A 20,252-nucleotide genomic window follows, 5' to 3' on the forward strand; every position below is an offset into this window, starting at 1 on the left:
GGTCATTGTGTATAAAACAATAATAACAGTATATATATTTATTTTTTCTGTGCAGATGCGAACCACATGCCTGTCTCCAGCAGTGCACAAGATGGTGTGTCAGCTTGGGTTTGAGATCAAGGACAATATAGAGATTATAAATATTGTAGACAAGGATCATCAAGTGTGCTGGGATGCAATATGTAGCAAAGTGTATCATGCGTGTTCAGGTGAGTTGTAGTTTCACACGATTACCTATGAACAGATGAGCATTTTGAAACACACCTAACACTTACCTTCCCTGCCCCTTTGGAGTCTGCATGTTAACAGACAAAATATATTAGCGCTGCTGCCCACATGCATGGATTACTAGTCATTACAGTCCACAGAATGGGCTGGAAAGATCTGAGAGTCCTGAAAGTGCAAGATATACCTCTTGAAATGGCCTAACAGTGACAGCATTTTTTTTTTAATTACAGGTGCCATCTCTTTACATATATGTTGTACATTCACATCACTCCCTGCCCTCGAGGAGCTTACAAGCTAAGGTCCCTAACTCACATACATTCATACATATACATACTAGGGTCAATTTAAACAGGAGCCAGTTAACCTACCAGCATGTCATTGGAGTGTGGGAGGAAACCTATGCAGGCACAGGGAGAACATGCAAACTCTGTGCAGGTGGTGCCGTGGTTGGAATTGTAACTGATGACCCTAGTGCTGCTAGGCGGACATGCTAACCACTTTTACCTCCTTATTACCCTATTGTTGTGAATCTGACATACTTTGCCATTATGGAGTCCTTGTTGAAGTGTTAATAAAAGACAAACTTTGGAAAAGTTAACTTTTGGTGATTGACCAAATTAGTGTGACAATTGGATAATGGTAAAGCATAATTTTTTTTTGTATTTAAAGAGGAACTGCAGTCTGCTGATATAATTTGTAATAAAAAAAATCCTTTCCATTCTGAAGCTTCCCTCCAACCACTTTACATATTTTATATATACTGTGATGGACAGCTGAATCTGCTGCCTGTTCACTTCCTGGAATTACACAGACACACAGAGGCACACCTCTATTGGTCCTCTTATGACTCATCCCCCCCCCCCCCCCCCCGGTAAACTCTCACAAGTGTGAGAGAGAGCTGTGCATGATGTCATAAGCCTAGGCTAATGACCAAACAAGAAACAGGAAGTGAGCTGTATAAGGTATTTACTGGCAGGAAAAAAATGTTTTACTATCAAAAGTTAAAACAACAAGGGCAGGAGATTTAATAGATGGGGAAAAAAAATTACTAGTTCCGCTTTAAGGATAAAAGGGTTACATATGTGTAGTAAAAGGGGAAAGACATGTACAGGAGGAAAGAGAGATTCTGCACACCCTGAATAATATCAAAATGGGAAGTGTCCCCTAAATGTGGGGTTTTCTAGGCTGCAAGGAATTGAATAATAGTAAATATATATGAAAAATATATATTAAAAAATTACTTTATTGATGACAACCATAACATATGGACGGTGACAGTTAAAATATGAGCTCTGGTACAAAGAGATATAAATACAAATGATGCAAACACAGTGGTACAAAACATTCTATATCAATAATGCTGATTTGTACAAAAATCCTGATGCATTTCGACCCAGTAGGGTCTTCTTCAGACGGTTAATTTGCTGTGAAAGAATTTACACTTGGTGATTGCAATTCATAGCTAAAAACATAATAGTATTAGCAAACATCTTAGTGCATAGTTACCAATCACGATGTATTGTAGAAAGTCTCTTAACCAGAGGTCCTCTAAAAACCTCTTGCTTGATTCCAAAAAAAAGACCCCAGCCAGCAGACATTCCAGAGAGAGGGAGAGAGAGGGCCTCAACCGACAAGGAGTCACACTGTTGGAGAAATCCCTCACTCACAGGCAACGTATGGGGACAAGAGACCGGAACCTGTGATGGATCATCAAGGGACAGTATTGTAAGATGCATTGTATTTTGCACAAACAAGGGGTTTCAAATTTATTAATTTGTTATTTATAACAAATTAATTATTTATAAATGAGGGATTATAGATGGGTGGTTAATCATGATATTGATGTGTTGAGCTATATATATATATATAGTAACTTAGCAAAAGTCCATAAATTAAAGTAAGATAAGAACGTGAAAATATAGGATCACATCATTGGATGTCCTTAATGGTCTGTACATAATATTAGATAATACTGAATAGTGTAATGTTCTTAATTGTGTACATGTTAAGGTAAACAAAAAAGAAGAAGAAATTGGAAGAATGGGAGGGAAAAAGTGTATGGAACGATCGGAGCAGATTGGAGAAAGATGAAAATGTGAATGAATGTGTAAGAAAATGTAAAGTGAAAATAAATAAGTGTGGGAGTGTGGCGTGAGTGACATGCAGAAAAGAACCAAATTGTTGATGAAGTGATGGGAGTGGAAGTATGTGGGAAACTGGAGGTGCGTGAGGGTGGAAGAAAAATGGTGGAGTGTAAAAGAATAAGAGAGTGTATGTGGAACAAGTGAAAACAGAAAAGAGGAAAAGGAAAGGGAAGGAAAGTGAAGACAAAAAACAAAGGAAAAAATAATATCAAACAAACCAAAATGAGTGATGGGAACCGAGTGAAGAGTGAAATAGCTATGGTGCATGGGTGAGTGTGGAAATTAGCAAAAGAGGGACATGTGGGGGGTATGACGGGAATGGTGGTGGGAACCATGTATTTTAAGGAAAGGTGAAGACAACGAGGTGATGAACGTGAAAACATAGAAAAGATGAATGGAGTGATAGCAATGGAGGGGGGAATTGAATGGTGAATGTATGTGCAACTGTGCATGTGATTGTCAAACAAAAAATGGGGTGAAATGGCTAAGTGTGGGGTAAAAAGTGCCAGGTTGTTGCCTTAATAGTAGAGAGGAAAGGGATAATCCAGCATGTAAATGGAGATGTCCAGATATTAGAATTCAAGGGTAAATACCAGAAAGAGTTTAAGACTGTGGGTCCAGGGGCCAGCGAATCTATAATGCAAGATTATTTGGATATGTAATATGATAATCTATAGGGCCTGTTGTTCAGTGAGTGCACAGCAAAGCCCAAATCTGCGGGATGAGTATAGTTATTGTATTTTACCTATATGCAGAGTGCTGGAGAGTATACGACCATCCAAGTGGAAAGGTGGGGATCATCTCATCCACCAGGTATGCCACTAATTTATATGATATCTAGGCATTGTACAATTAGCTCCTTGATGAACTCCAGGTGCCTCTGCTCTGCCCCATACTTGCCCATCGTAGGGGTGCTGCTGCAATGGCGGCGCTCCTTGTGTGGCTCCCCTGGCGTTCTGAAAGACGGAAGTCCCGGCAACAACTGTCACTTCCGCCATAATTGCGTGATGTCACGCGCGATGAATCACACGCGCGAGGACGTTGACACAGAGTCCGGAAGTGATTCGGAATGCCGCTGGCAGGGAGACTGCACCCCAGGTTGCCAGAAGTGAATTACTCCACCTAGTGGGTGTATGACGAGAGCACAGGGCCCTATGCTCTCCCACCCTGCCAGGCAGATGCACCGGAAGGGAAGGCTCCGCAATCATGGATAAGCCAAGCGGCTAAGGGAAACAACTGTGGGACCTAGATAGGCAAAAAGAGGAAGAATGCATCAAGGAGAAAGTTTTTATACAAAAAGAACATGTAAAATTTTGTATACATAACACATAAATTTGGTCACATTATGTGTGGTCAATAAAGATTTAAAATTCATATCGATTCATAAACCTTTTCAAATCCGAAAGTCATAAAGGGCTATGTACTATAAGGTAATGGTTTCAGTTTGTGCAGCCTCTGTATATTAAAGGTCATCTATATTTTGGATTTACATAATTTTGTTACTTTAGTTAAAGATGACAATGACAGATGGCGCGCACATATAAGGAAAGAAAGGAAATGCATAAATGGCAATTATGGTAGAAGCATTATTTACGGAGTTTTTCCTGAGGAGAACCCCCATAAAAACAGGACAAAGGAGATTGTTTCATTGAGGCCAGGAAAGAAAGTGGCCTGTAAACAAAATTCCAGTCTCCTCCTCGGTCTGGTATATGGATTCGATCAAGTGCCGTAAAGGTTACTTTAGGTACCGTATAGTCGTGTCCCAAGATGGCATGTCTCCCAATTGGGAGATAATGATTGCCGACTTGCATGCTGTAAATATGCTTGGATATACGTCACCAGAATTCTTGTTTAGTCTTGCCTATATAATAGGCATCGCACTCGCACTCCATGAAGTATACCACACCATGCGTCTGGCAATTCACAAAGTGTGGGGGCTTAAAGGTCTTTTCTTTTCTTATCAGTGGGCAGAATGAGCAGTGACCACATGGGAAAGAGCCAACGGTGGGGCAATGTTTTAATCTTTTTTGTTCATTTTTAAACTCACTTTGAACAAGCTTATCTTTAATGGAAGTTGCTCGTTTGTAAGTTATCGATGAGTACTGTGAGATAAATGGATTTAATTTAGGATCGTTGGTTAGAATAGTCCAATGTCTCTGCTCTATTTTTAACTTGTTGCTGACCGCCGGCTGTCATATGACGGCCTCCCGTTTAAACAGGGAATGCGCGCGATTGTGCGCGCATCCCTGTTCCCTCGGTGGTGGCGTGTCACGGAGACACTGCTCACCACAGAGGATGGTAAACAGCCATTGGTCATGGCTGTTTACCACGTGATCGGCTGCGATGAAGTCACGGCCGATCATAGCTAGTGCCAGTATTGTGTGAACGGCGCATGCGCGGGATCGGGAGCGCGCTGCTCGTTCACATCGGTGGCAGCGTGTTCCCCGGGAACACTGCTCGTCACTGATGCCGGTAAACAGCCATTGGCTGGCCGTTTACCCATGTGATCGGCTGTAAACCTTTCACAACCGATCACTAAATTTAAACACAGAGCGGTAACTGACTGTTACCAGCTCTTCTCTCCTCACACACCGTTTCCAGTGTGAGGAGAGAAGAGCCTGGAGCAGTGAGTTACCGATCTGTGTACTGTAGTGTCTGCACCAACACCACACTTGTCAGATCGACCCCCCACTGTCATCTGTCACCCAACAGTCACCACAGTCACCCAATAAAGTGAACCTGTCACATAGGAGACTGCCATCAGTGACCGCCAGACATCAACCGTCACCCATCAGTGACCGCCAGACTTCACCCGTCACCCATCAGCCACCGCCAGCCGTCACACATCAGCCATCGCCTGTCACCCATCAGTGACCGCCAGCCATTGCCTGTCACCCATCAGTGACCGCCAGCCATCACCTTTCATCCATCAGTGACCGCCAGCCATTGCCCGTCACCCATCAGTGACCACCAGCCATCACCCATCAGTGACTGCAAGCCATCACCCGTCACCCATCAGTCACCGCCTGCCATCAGTGACCGCCAGCCATCACCCGTCACCCATCAGTGACCGCCAGCCATCACCCGTCACCCATCAGTGACCGCCAGCCATCAACCGCCACCCATCGTGACTGCCAGCCATCAGTGACCATCACCCATCAGTGACTGCCAGCCATCAGTGACCATCACCCGTCACAGTCTGTGGCCTGTCACACCGTCATCACCTGCCATCCATCGCACAGCCCATAAGTGAACATCACCTGTCACACAGCCATCAGCGTCCTGGCCAAAAGAGTATACACCAGTGAGGAGGCGTTCCAGATCCTCTCCATGACCGATGAGAGCAACGGGGAATTCTCATCAGATTCCAATTCCGATTCCGATTCCGAATCAAATTCGGCATTTAACCCGAATAGTGAATCCGAAAATGATTCGGAGGAAGAATGGGTCTCTCCTAAAAGGGCAAGGCCCTCTGAAAACCAGGATTATATTCCCAGGCCCAGTACCAGAGCTCCTGCCAGCAATAGGCCCCAAGAACAAATTCCCAGGCCCAGTACCAGCGCTGCCGTCAGCGTTAGGCCCCGGGAACAAATGCCTAGTACCAGCTTTGCCGCCGGCGATGGGCCCCACCAACAAATTCCCAGACCCAGTACCAGTGCTGCCACATCACGCCTGTGTACCAGCACAGGAAATTAAAATCCAACTACTGAAGTGTCACATCCCCCAAGAGCCAGGGCCTCTACATTTATGCCAGATGGTCTTGCCAACCCAACATAGCTGCCTTCCGACTTGGCATCACCAATTATTCCCCCTTTCACAGCACAGCCAGGTGTGCAGACCAACACCCAACATTTTTCGATTTTTCTCATCTGTTTTTGCCCGACACATTTCTGCAATTAGTTATGGACCAGACAAATTTATATGCCCAGCAGTATATTGCCAATAACCCCCACTCATCATATGCCCGTCCCTTCGAGTGGAGAGATCTCAATTTGGAGGAGTTGAAAATTTTTATGGGCCTCACCCTGAACATGGGGATTACAAAAAAAAATGAAGGACATGCCTATTGGTCCACCCAACCCATCCATCACATGGCCATTTATTCTGCCGAAAGGTCCAGGTCCCGATACAAGAAGATAATGCGCTTTCTTCACTTTAGAGACAACACCGAGTGCCTTCCCCCACAATCATCCAAATTATGACAAATTATGTAAACTTCGTCCACTGATAAATTTCTTTTCCCAACAATTTGCAGAACTCTATGATGTCCCCGATCAAAATATATGTGTCAATGAGTCCCTGGTACCCTTTTCAGGCCAGCTAGGAATAAAGCAATATATACCTAGCAAAAGGGCCAGATATGGAATAAAATTATACAAGCTGTGTGAGAGAGCCACAGGATATCTGTATGCGTTCCGCATATATGAAGGAAGATATTCCCAGCTCCAGCCCCCTGAGTGCCCGGCCTACATGGCACAACTGGAAAGATTGTATGGGACCTGGCATACCCACTTCTGAACAAAGGATATCACATATACCTTGATAACTTTTACACCAGCCTGCCCCTTTTCAGACACTTATACCTTGCAAAAACCCTGGCCTACAGAACCTCCAGAAAAAATAAAGGGCTTCCCACAATCAATGGCAAACAAAAAGCTGCGAAGGGGGGAAAGAGCATCACTGAGATGCAACGAAGTGCTGGCCTTGAAGTGGAAGGATAAAAGGGACGTGCACATGATGTCCACTATCCAAGAGGACACTACAATTGAGGTTCAAAGAAGACGAGGTCCCATTGAAAAGCCAACGTGTGTCCAAAATTATAATCTCTACATGGGGGGGTGGATTTCACCAAAGACCCCCCCCCCCAGAAGACTTTCACTCTGAGGCTGTTTGCCGACTTTGTGAGCGTCACTTCCTCTTCAGAATTCCACCATCTGAAACAGGCTGAAGACGGCAAAAAAAATGTCCCGTGTGCACCAAAAAAGGGTTTAGAAAAGATACCAGCTACCATTGTCCCCAGTGTCCCTCCCAACCTGGCCTTTGCATTGGTGAATGCTTCCAACTTTATCATACATCCCTAAAATATTAGCCCATATTTTTAACCATTTCCCCATTTTCATCATCTGTGCTGACCATTTTTCATGCTTCCCCAAATAACCATGCCACTGCCTTCCACGTGAACTGACCCTGGCCTGTTTTTTGACTATGCCTTTGCCTACCATTTAGATTGCTTCCACGTGAACTGACCCAGGCCTGTTTTACCAATTACGCTTATGCCTACCGCTTGGACTGCTTTCACGTCATCTGACCCTGGCCTGTTTTATGGACTATGCTTTTGCCTACTGCTTGGACTGATCTGTTGCCCTGCTACTCTAGGAAACAGGGGTCTCGCATGTGAGGGTCTCCAGTTTTTCCGGAGGGAGGAAACAATTTTTATAGTTTTTTCCGGTTTTTGGAATAGGGTCTGGAGTCCGGAGGCTTCTTAGAGATTTGGGTGGGTCTAAGCCTCTACCCCTGTGCACAGGTCTTATGTGATTGCGGCCCTCAGCCTGCCGCTGATTTACTGCCACCATGCTTCTGCCTGCCACATGAATGGACTACACCGCTGCCTGGACTATGCAAATAATTATCTGTAGCAAGAGGCAGTATGTTTATGAAGGGCTGGAGAGCGGTATGATAATGAGTGTCTGCAGGTAACAGTGTACCAGGACCAATATTATGGCTGTGCTGGCAGTCTCTGCCTGGACAATTTCTATGGACTGCCGTGACAATATCCTTGTGCTGACTATAGACAATATTCCTGCCGGCTGCCTTGATAATTACCATTGCTGTCGCTAAGCACATCCCTGCCTGCTGCCTGGACCAGTGCTCTGGTGGATACTACTAAAAGCACAGGTAATGCTTTTTTTTTACCCTTTCCACAATAGAATTTATTTTGGATTGTAATTCTTGGTATGTACATGCTATGTGTTAGAAATATGAAGGGCCTTCAAAAATGATAGGTTGCCAGAAAACTATATGTAATTTATGCTCCTAGAAGGTCTGATGGTGCTACTTGGATGTTGGGCCTTTGTATGTGGCCAGGCTGTGTAAAAGTTTCACAGTGGTATCGCCATACTCAGGAGGAGTAGCAGAATGTATTTTGGGGTGTTATCTTTGCTATGTATATGCTATGTGTTGGAAATATCTGATAAATAGACAACTTTGTGTAAAAAAAAAAAAAAAAAAAAAAAAGTTTTCATTTTTTCCCACATTTTCCAAAAACTTCTGGAAAAAAATGAACCGTTCAAAAGACTTATTATGCCTCATAGATTATACGTTGGGGTGTCTGCTTTCCAAAATGAGGTCATTTTGGGGGCAATACCATTGTCCTGGTGCTCCAGGGCCTTCAAAAGTGTAATAGGCGGTTGAGAAATGAGATGTGTCATTTATGCTCGTAGAATGCCTGAAGATGCTACTTCAGTGTTGGGCCTTTGTATGTGGCCAGGCTGTGTAAAAGTCTCACACATGTGGTATCGCCATACTCAGGAGGAGTAGCAGAATGTATTTTGGGGTGTCATCTTTGCTATGTACATGCTATGTGTTGGAAATATCTGATAAATGGACAACTTTGTGTAAAAAAAAAAAAAATGCGTTTTCATTTTTTTTCCACATTTTCCAAAAACTTCTGGAAAAAAATGAACCGTTCTAAGGACTCATTATGCCTCATAGATTATATGTTTGGGTGTCTGCTTTCCAAAATAGGGTCATTTTGGGGGCAATTCCATTGTCCTGGTGCTCCAGGGCCTTCAAAAGTGTAATAGGTGGTTGAGAAATGAGATGTGTCATTTATGCGCGTAAAACGCCTGAAGATGCTTCTTCAATGTTGGGCCTTTGTATGTTGTCAGGCTGTGTAAAAGTCCCACACATGTGGTATCGCCATACTCGGCAAGAGTAGCAGAATGTATTTTGGGATGTAATTTGTTGAATGCATATGCTCTGTGAGAGAAAAAAAAAAAACAACTTAATTTTGCAAAGAATTGTGGGAAAAAATTACAACTCAAAAAAATTCATCATGTTACTTACTTAATACCTTGGAATGTCTACTTTCTAAAAATGGGTCATTTGGGGGGTATTTGTACTTTCCTGACTTGTTAGTGTCTCAAGAAATGAGATATACTGAAGGCCTGATCAGATTTGATCAATTTTCAGTGATTGGTACCATAGTTTGTAGACTCTATAACTTTAAAAAAGACCAAATAATTTACACTAATTTAGGTTATTTTTACCAAAGATATGTAGCAGTATAAATTTTGGCCAAAATGTATGAAGAAAAATTACTAATTTGCAAAACATTTTGATGGGGGAAAAAAAAGGCATTTTTTTTCCACAAAATTTACGTCATTTTTTATTTATAGCACAAAAAATAAAAAAAACACTAGTGATTAAATACCACCAAAAGAAAGCGCTATTTGTGTGAAAAAAAGGATGCAAGGTTCATATGGCTACAGTGTTGCATGACTGAGTAATTTTCATTCAAAGTGTGAGAGCGCTGAAAGCTGAAAATTGGTCTATTCAGGAAGGGGATGTAAGTGCACTGTATTGAGGTGGTTAATGGCCACATGTTGGTGTGAAAAATGCTTATTGATACGGGTGAGATCTGAATTTGTGTCGCATTGGGGTTTTTGTTTAAATAATAAGTCCAATCGGGATTTTGTGACTGTTTTATTATATGCTTTCCATAAGCAGGATCGACTATAGCCACATGTTAGAAGTCAATTTTGGAGTTTACCGGCTTCCTCATTAGAGGATGTCGTTAGAGCAATTGCGACAAAGGTGCAAATATTGCCCGTATGGGATGGAATACTTGAGTGGTGATTGGTGAAAACTTTCAGCATGAAGCACTGTGTTCCCAGTGGTTCTTTTGCGGAACAAAGTGCTACATAATTTGTTTTCAGTATTGGTCTTAACTAGGACATCTAGGAAAGTGATACTGTTGTGGTTATAAGTCATGGTGAACTTCAGATTGCGATCGTTCAGATTAATTAAATTAAAGAATTCTATAAGCTTATCCTCAGGTCCCTCCAAGATGATGAAGTGGTCATCGATATACCGGAGCCACTTGGAGATGTGGCTCGTGTATGCGACAAGGTCCTCGTCACCCAGGAGTGACTCCTCCCACTCCCCCAGGTACAGATTGGCGTAGCATGGGGCACAACATGTCCCCATCTCTACGCCCTGCACCTGGAGGTAGTGGGAGTTGTTAAAGCTGAAATAGTTGTGGTGCAGTATATACTGCAAACCACTCACAATGAAAGCATTTAGGGCTTGGTCATAGAGCGAACCTTGTTGGAGGATCCTCTGTATAGTAGCCAAACCCAAGTGATGGGGGATGCTACTATACAGAGCCTCAACGTCAGTGGCGCCGAGGATGGAGTCCCCTGATATATTGAGTTCTTCAATGGTCTGCAGGAATTGAATTGTTTCTCTGACAAAAGATGGCAAGGACAGGACATAAGGCTGGAGGTATGCATCAATAACTCAGCTAAGGTTTTCCGATATTGCCCCATTGCCGGCGACAATAGGATGGCCGGGAATTTTTTTTGGGTTTTTTTGGTAAACTATAGAATGTCGCCACTTTGGGATGTTTGGTTCGCCATTGTTGTAGGTTTGATCGACCATATTGTAGAAATTATTATTGTATTGACCTATACTCAAAATAGAAATATTTTTATACCAATCTTTGTTATTTAGAATATTTAGGCACACGGCTATACAGTCCTGGTTGTCCATAGTGACAACATTGCCACACTTGTCAGAGGGTTTAACTACAATTGCAGCATTTTTACATAAAGATTTAAGTGCTTCATTCTCTTCAAAGGTTAAATTGTGAGGGTTGTGCTTAGTGTGTGGTAGTTTGCAAATATCACGCATTGTTTGTTTGAGGAAGATTGCGACACTGGGATTGGTGTTCAAAGGGGGAAATTTAGCAGAAGGCTTTTTAAACATGGTGGGATTTTGTGTTGATTTATTGACATCATTCAACAGTGTATCTAAGTCGATTTGATCTATCAAATTCCCTCATGCTATATATTGACCAATCAACAGTATTACTGTCCGAGTTGTTCTTTGTGTACAGGCATTTAAGAAGTAACCTGCGGGCAAAGAGTTGCATGAGTAATGACCTCAAAGAGATCAAAGTTTTCCTCGGGACAGAATGTTAGTCCATGAGATAAAACCTGGATCTCTGATGGGGATAGTAGGTGTGATGATAGGTTAATCACACTTAGCTGTTGGGTTGTATCCATATGACATAGGGGTCTAAATCCTAGCCTCCCCTGTTTGTTTGAGGGGAACAGGGTCCCCGTGGTGAGTTTAAAGTTTTTCTGTAGGGTCGGTTTTAATCGACCCACCGATTGATTGGTACTAGTACTACCAGAGGTGTCTGACAGTGAGGAATCCAATTCACTCAAACCGGCAGCGTGTGTCCGGTCTTTATCTACAGAAGGGGCAATGTGCGCACTAGTACGGATTGTGCTTCCGTGCACAGAATCTGTTTGAACCGTTCGTTTTTTGCTATCTACTCAACTGATTCCCTGTTAGTGCAACTCCTCTTTTGTTTACTATGACCCGGCTGAGGGAGGTTTTGGCCACGTCTTCCTGAGGGGGTGGTCTTGGACTTAAGTGTTTTTAGTTTACTACTTTGCTGTTCCCTAAATTGCTAATTTTTCTTAGTTTGTATCGGATTTTTGTTCCATTGAGAGGTACGCCCTTCAGAAAAAGCCACCTTGTCCCTCCAAGATTTCTGGCCACCTGGGGTACACTCTCCCTGCCAGCGGCATTCCCGATCACTTCCGGACTCCTAGTCAACGTCCGCGTGTGCGCCATGTCACGCCATCACGCAATTACGGTGGAAGTGATGGCTGTTGCCGGGACTTCCATCTTTCAGAACGCTGGGGGAGCCACGCAAGGAGCACCGCCATTGCAGCGGCACCCCCACGATGGGTAAGTATGGGGTGGAGCAGAGGCACCTGGAGTTCATCAAGGAGCTAATTGTACAACGCCTAGATATCATATAAATTGGTGGCATATCTGGTGGATCATGAGATAATCCCCACCTTTCCACTTGGACGGTCGTATACTCTCGGGCACCCTGCATATAGGTAAAATACAATAACTATACTCATCGCACAGGTTTGGGCTTTGCTGTGCACTTACTGTACAATGGGCCCTATAGATTATCATATTACATATCCAAATAATCTTGCATTATAGATTCGCTGGGCCCACAGTCTTAAACTCTTTCTGGGATTTACCCTGGAATTCTAATATCTGGACATCTCCATTTACATGCTGGGTTTTCTCTTTCCTCTCTACTATTAAGGTAACAACCTGGCACTTTTTCCCCCACACTTAGCCATTTCACCCCATTTTTTGTTTGATCATCACATGCACATACATTAACTATTCAATTCCCCCCTCTATTGCTATCACCCCATTAATCTTTTCTATGTTTTCACCCTCATCACTTCATTGTTGTCTTCACCTTTCCTTAAAATACACCGTTCCCAACACCATTCCCATCATACCCCCACATGTCCCCCTTTTGCTCGTTTTCACACTCACCCATGCACCATAGCTATTTCACTCTTCACTCGGTTCCCATCACTCATTTTGGTTTGTTTGATATTATTTTTTCCTTTTTGTTTTTTGTCTTCACTTCCCTTCCCTTTTTTTTCCTTTTCCTCTTTTCCCCCTTTTCCTTTTTGTTTTCACTTGTTCTACACAGGCAGTTGATGCCCTCTCTCTGCAGTGTTGGCAGGCAGAGGTCTTTTTTGTGGGATCAAGCAAAGGGTTTTTAGAGGACCTCTGGTTAAGAGACTTTCTACCATACATAGTGATTGGTAACTATGCACTAAGATGTTTGCTAATACTATTATGTTTTTAGCTATGACTTGCAATTACCAAATGCAAATCCAGCCTCTGAAGAAGACCCTGCTGGGTCAAAACGCGTCAGTTCGTGTACAAATCAGCATTATTGATATGGAATGTTGTGTACCACTGTGTTTGCATCATTTGTATTGATTTTTATATCTCTTTGTACCAGAGCTCATATTTTAACTGTCACTGTCAATATGTAATGGTTTAATACCATTAATGAGTGATCTAGACAGAAATCAACACTAAACCTATAACACCCCGTGATGACGTGCTATATAAATAAAGTCCATTGATAATGTGCAAGAAAACAACAGAAATGAATATTTTTCCAATCCTTCAATCTTCCACCACACCGACGTGTCTGTGATTCCTCTCCCAATGAAAACGCACTCACCAGCTGATGTTGCCTCCCACTCTCGTGTATGGCAAAGGAGCAGGTAAACCCCACCTGGGTAAATACCATGATTACTTCCAACCAAGCATATTCATATGTGAAAAATAAACAAAGAAAGTGCTCCACATAGCGTGATACTGTAAAACTGATTTATTAAAAATATTCCACAACCACACTTCAATGCAAAACAAAACCTCTCACAGCAAACTGTGTACAAACAACTTGTGGTGGTGCACTACGGTCGCGGCGGATCCGAAGTGTGCCTCAAATCTCACCCATTCCGTGAACACCATTAGTTGGGAAGGTCTACGAATCCCGAGCAGTCTAACTTCCACTCCAACCAGTTACGACCTGCTCTGACCATTTCTCCGAACCACTCCGATCGGTGCCGTTTGATATCAATGAAATCTATGCCCGTGTGGTCGCTCCCCCGACATGTTTCATCATACCGACTTCTTCATAGGATGCATTAAGGTGAAAAAAACATGAACCTTTACAACCCCTTTAAAGTCTAAACCTTTTTCTGACACTTGTTTATTAAAATCAGTATTTTTGCTAGAAAATTACTTGTAACCCCCAAATATTATATATATTTTTTTTAGCAGAGAACCCTAGGGAATAAAATGGCGATTGTTGCAATACAGTATTTTATGTCACACTGTATTTGAACAGTGGTCTTTTTAAATGCAATTTTTTGGGAAAAAATACACTTCAATTAATTAAAAAAAATAAAAAAAAACACTATAGTTTGTCCAATTTTTTGGTTAATGTGAAAGATGATGTTACGATGAGAGAATTGTGAGAGAATCGTGATCTATCTTCTAAGCAAAAGAAATTGTGATTTTCATTTTAGCTAGAATCATGCATTCCTGTGTGATCCACATGCAATCCAAATGCAGTGGGATTTCAGCCCAGGCTAAAACTAAAATCCCTGCATCTATAGACACCAACATTGTAACACTAACCTATCTAGCCCTGAAAAGGAAAAATCAGTATACATACCCTTTTCTGCAGGCGATCCGACGCGATCTCCAGCTGCGGAAGCTTTGATCCACGCTGAGCTGTCAGCCGTGGTTTCGCTGTGGAGGCGGGTGCAGGGGACACATCCGACAACGGAAACCCACATAGTAACTCCTATGGGTTACGTCACTTCCCATTCACTTCACAGCTGTTGTTGACTGTGTCCTCTTCAGAGCTTCCACCACTGGAGATCAGGTCGGGTCACCTGCAGAAAAGGTATGTATCCTGCTTTTTTTTTCTTTTCAGAGCTAGATAGGTTAGTGTTAGAATGTTGGTGTCTATAGATGCAGGGATTTTCGTTTTAGCCTGGACTTCCACTTTAAGTTGCCTACTTTGAAGACTTCTTAGGTACATTATCTGACAATATTGTTTGGTTTTACACTTTTTCTTTCTTGTAAAATCAAAAGAATGGTCAGAGACATTTATTATTTGGATGATAAATTATAGCTACAAAATATATTACATGAATGTACTTTTTGATACAGTGCATTGAGGGGTACTTGATGAGAATCACTAGCACTTGGGACATTGGATATAACCTTGAAATTACATTTTGTAACAAATCCAAAGACCTCATCTTGTAACTTGTAAATTCAATTTTTAGGCTCCTTACTCAGTTGGAGTCTGCCTGCTCAACAGGTAATCGGTTTACTGATCCCAGCTGAGGAGGTGTATGTTTGGTTTGTGTCTGCTCCTCTTATGCAGAGCGGACACAGACACAGCCTGCTCTCAATGGACGGTTGGATGCAAATGGACTACCTGTCCGTTTTACACCCAACTGCCCTCTGATCCGATCTGCCAGATCAATGGGGAGCGTTAGCAGACAGGATTTGGTCAGATGTCAGCGGGTGATACCCACCACTCTATAGAGGAGAATGGAGGATCCAATCGGATCTGCCTGAAAAACTGACAGGCGGACCGATCAGCCCAACCTTGTGAATGGGGCCTAACTTTCTACACATATCTGTAAGACAAGGTCTATCTTTCCCTAACTCTATTTTGAGAATCTCTAAGTTCACTGACCTCAGAAGAGAGACCATGAGAGTTACCATCAAATATAGTTTGCTGGTTGTTGAACTGTGTAATATTTAAGAAGTGAGTGATTAACATCTGAAGCTTATTCAATGGTGCTATGCTGAAGAATAGTTGATGTTATCTTGAGCTGAGCTAATTAACTAGAAAGTCCTGATTTAAAGGGGTTGTAAAGGTAAATGTTTTTTCACCTTAATGCATTCTATGCATTAAGGTGACAAAACATCTGACAGTGCCTGCGCCCCCAGCCCCCCTGTTTAACTTACCTCACCCCTCGAAAGTCCTGCGCTCGTCCCCCGACGTCCTTTCCACTGTTCAGCCTGGCCGCTGATTGGTTGGAGTGGATGGATGGAAAGCAGCGCAGCCATTGGCTCACGCTGCTGTCAATCACATACACTGATGCGGAGCGCCGGGGGGCGGGGCCATGAGATACAGTGAGCGGCTATAGCCACCGGCTGTATCACGGGAGCGCGCCCGCAGATGCTTCTCACCATGCGAGGGAGCTCGCATGAACGTGAGAAGCATCTGAGGGAGGAAGCAGAGACAGCCGCCGAGGGACCCCAGAAAAGCAGGTTCGGGGCCACTCTGTGCAAAACGAGCTGCACAGTGGAGGTAAGTATGACATGTTTGTTATTTAAAAAAATAAAAATAATTCTCTTTACAATTCCTTTAAGTTTGATTGACACTAACTACTCTATGGGCCTTTTTACTGACACCTTAGATGCTCTCATCCCTCTTCAGGACACCTTATTTCCTGGTATATGGATGCTCCGGAAGATGAAGCTAGAAGGAGTCAGCATTATTCTACCGGGTTGGCCCTTCTTCTCAGCATTCCATGACATAAAATGTGTAAAATTTCTAAAATTCTTGCTCTGGTTATAATGTTTAGTTCCCAGAAAAATGGCTAGAAATATTGTTGTATAACACTTCAATCGTTTATTGTTATCTGTTTTTAATTTTGTGAATACTAGTTTTTGTTTAACTGACACAATTGCCCCTGTTTTATTGCTGTAGTGTAAAACTGCACATTATATTGATAACTTACTCCCAATTTGTAATATCTTTCCTTAGGAACAGGGCTGGATTATGCTGAAAGTGTCAGGCAGCTGGGCCCCCTATGTGAAGCCGTGTATTTATATTTCTTGTCCTTACCAAATGAAAAGTTTGAAGAAGCATTTAGAGAATACTTCCACTGGACCAACAATAAAGAGGTATAAATAAAACTTAAAATTCCAGAAACGGTTTCATTTGATCTTGTACCCAGAAGCAGAAAAAAATAGAAGCTATAGTTTGTATAATGCTTCCCTTTACATAGTCTGCAGGTTTGGACTTTCCCATCACATCACAGTCCTTGTTTTTCACATTAAAGAGGAAGTAAACCCGATGAGTTTACTTCCTCTTTCATTCCCTGCAAAGGCAAAGCATAATGGACTACTATGCATGGAATAGTAGCCCATTATGTGTCACTTACCTGACACAGGAGCCAGCAAAGTCACTGCTGTCCCCTGTAATCCGCCACATCCATCTTTTCGGTGGGTCTCGCAGCTCCGCCGCTGTCATTCGGTGAAGCCGCGATGACGTCACTCCCGCGCATGCGCACGGGAGCCAAGACGCGCGGCATCTTCGTTATCGAGGATGCCACGCTCAGTGCGCCTGCACGCCGCTGTCTATGGCAAATATCTCCTAAACCGTATAGGTTTGGGAGATATTTCTTGGACCTACAGGTAAGCCTTAATCTAGGCTTACCTGTAGGTCAAAGTGGTTTGTAAGGGTTTACAACCACTTTAAGTAATCATTTAGGAAAACAAAAACTCTGTTTGATGTGCAAATTCCTGCTTGAACACTGAAAGCCAAGTAGTCCGTAACCCTCTGACAACCCACACGCCTCACTTCTTGCACACATCACCTCAAGACGAAAAATATTTTGAAACCTGAATATAAAATGACCATTAGCATGTTCTGTATTCCAGAACACAAGTTCAGGGGAAGAGTTGTAATAGGGACTGTAGGGAAACAAATGTCATAAGTGTGATTTATTTATTTTTTATTTATTTTTCTATCTTGTCACATCTTTTTTTTTTTTTTTTGAAAGCCTGTGGCGTGCATAACACACTTAAAAACTTCACCCGGTGCATAAAAATAAAGAGTGACACAAAAAAGTACAGAGGGGTACACAAGCCCTCTAAAATCAGAGGGCCTTGCCCTGAATCCCCTGGGGCGTTAGGCTCCAGACATGGACAAGGACACTTAAAACTTGGTCTTTCTGGCCAAAACCAGGCAGACCCCGTTCTTTGGAAGGTCTGCCGAAACAGACCCACCCAAATACTAGGTAAGGCTCTCCCGAAAACAGACCTCATCCCTAAGAGAGAGGGCGAACTAAGCCAAAAGGCCATGTACACCCCATCCCCAGACTTTCAGGACAGGCCCTGGGACCTGTGACCCTACTCATCACAGCAAACGTGCAAAGTGACAAAACAAAGATGTGACACACAAAATAAATAAAGTGGGGAAGGGATAGTGGAGAGGAGAGTGAAAAGAATGGCCATTATGTGAAACAATGACCAGGCGCTAAAAAAGCGTGTTATATGGTACAGTGTCCTTGGTGCCCAAAATCAAAGTGACCCTCACTCACAGTGATATTTAGGCACCCCTGGACTGCCACTCTAGGGGCACATACTCCATAGGCTTCCTGGTCCTGGACTTTTTCCCAATACCAAGTCTTTTAACGCCATATTCATCTCCTCTTCTGTTATGGGTTTTTCTAAGGCAGGTAGCTTATTCTCTATCACTTAAGGTAGCCTAGCTTTTTTTCAAATTTTTTATCTTTTCTGTTCTTTTTCCTGTTGTCCCTTTTGATTTACCGGGTATTACTCCCCATAATAGTTCTGGAACACTTTTGCTATTTCTTTTGTTGATTATACCATTTCCCCTTTGTTATTTTGTATTTTTTCTATGTAGTTTACTGATTTTTTTTTTTTTTCTTCAGCATTCTTGCTAATAATTTTCCAACGTTATTTCCCCACTGATATCTATCTTTTGAAATTCTTTTGAATACCCTTCTCCTCTCCTGTTCCATTAGTTCTTTTAATTCATCTCTTTTTTATTACTAATGCCTGGTACAGCTCCAGATCTTGCCCTTTGTTCTTTTTATGTCCTTGTTCTAATTCTTGTATTTCTTTTATTAAGATTTCCATGTTTTTTATCCTTTCCTTTTTTTCCTAGCTCCTATAGCAATCAGGATGCCCCTAATGTAGGCTTTATGAGCTTCCCATGAAGTGGCATCCGATATCTCCTTCGTATCGTTTATTATAAAATATTGTTCTATATCTTTTTTTAATTATTTCTTCATCTTTCTTATCCTGTATTAATTCTTTAATCTCCATGAATTGGGCCTTCTTTGAGCTCCTGGTACCTTCATTTTCATTGCCACTGGGAAATGGTCTGACAATGTTGTTATTTCTATATTTGTTTCAATTACCAGAACTAGTAGCCTGTGTTCTACCATTATGTAGTCAATCTTGGAGTACGATCTGTGTACAGGGGAGTAGAATGTATAATCTTGTGTCCTAGGGTGTTGCACTCTCCATACGTCCAACAATTGACACTGATGTATTTGCTGCTTTATCGTTTTCAGCTGGACATTCCTAGTCCCCTTTACATGAGATGTACTGTCGATTCTAGGCTCCATGCAAACATTAAAATCTCTGGTCATTAACACATTTCCCTTTTTGAAATCCATTACATTTCCCATGACCTCCTCCAGGTAATTTGTTGGATTCTTATTGGGGCAATAGATGTTTGCCAGTATGCACTCCATTTCATACACTCTCCCCTTTAGGAAGAGATATCATTCTTTGGAGTAAATCATCCTTTCCTCCAATATGAACCAAACTTCCCTGGCTACTCCAGTTGTTACCCCCTTTGCCCTCCTTGTTATCAAATCCCTGAGTATAACTTCGCATTTGTTTCCTGGGAGATGTGCTTCTCCAGCAGAAACACCACCCCTGCTTTATACTGTTTGACCTCCTTTAAGATTTTATGTCTTTGTCAGCGTATTTAACCCTTAATTATATGTCAAAAAATGTATTGCTGTCATCTTTTATTCTGTAATTGGGAGCGCTGATCAGTGACGTGTCACACATAGCCCCTCCCCCCCACAGTTAGAATAACTCCTTAGGACACACTTAACCCGTACAGTGCCACCTAGTGGTTAACCCCTCCACTGGCAGTGACATTTTTACAGTAATCAATGCAAATTTTTGATCGCTGTATTAATGCCAATGGTCTCAAAATTGTCCAATGTGTCCGCCATAATGTCGCAGTCACAATAAAAATCGCTGATCGCCGCCATTACTAGTAAAAAAAAATCATCAGTAAAAATGCCATAAAACTATTCCCCATTTTGTAGACGCTATAACTTTTGCACAAACCAACCAATTGCTTATTGCAAATTTTTTTTTTTATAACCAAGAATATGTAGAAGAATATGTATCGGCCTAAACTGAGGAAAAAAA

General features: G+C 42.3%; 1 protein-coding gene across 3 annotated transcripts in view; it reads left to right on the plus strand.

Moving 5' to 3' along the window:
- ERMARD (ER membrane associated RNA degradation) overlaps window positions 1-20,252 on the plus strand; it is a 148,604-nt gene that overhangs the window by 34,505 nt on the left and 93,847 nt on the right. For all 3 annotated transcript variants that reach the window (XM_077486281.1, XM_077486283.1, XM_077486282.1), the window contains exons 2-3: window positions 56-209; window positions 16,810-16,949. In XM_077486281.1, coding sequence (XP_077342407.1) covers window positions 56-209; window positions 16,810-16,949 — 294 coding nt within the window. The remainder of the gene's footprint in view (window positions 1-55; window positions 210-16,809; window positions 16,950-20,252) is intronic.

The sequence above is a fragment of the Lithobates pipiens genome, unplaced genomic scaffold (genome assembly GCF_037356315.1).
Source record: "Lithobates pipiens isolate NorthernLeopardFrog02 unplaced genomic scaffold, aLitPip1_a1.2 Scaffold_18, whole genome shotgun sequence".
Lineage (NCBI taxonomy): Eukaryota > Metazoa > Chordata > Amphibia > Anura > Ranidae > Lithobates > Lithobates pipiens.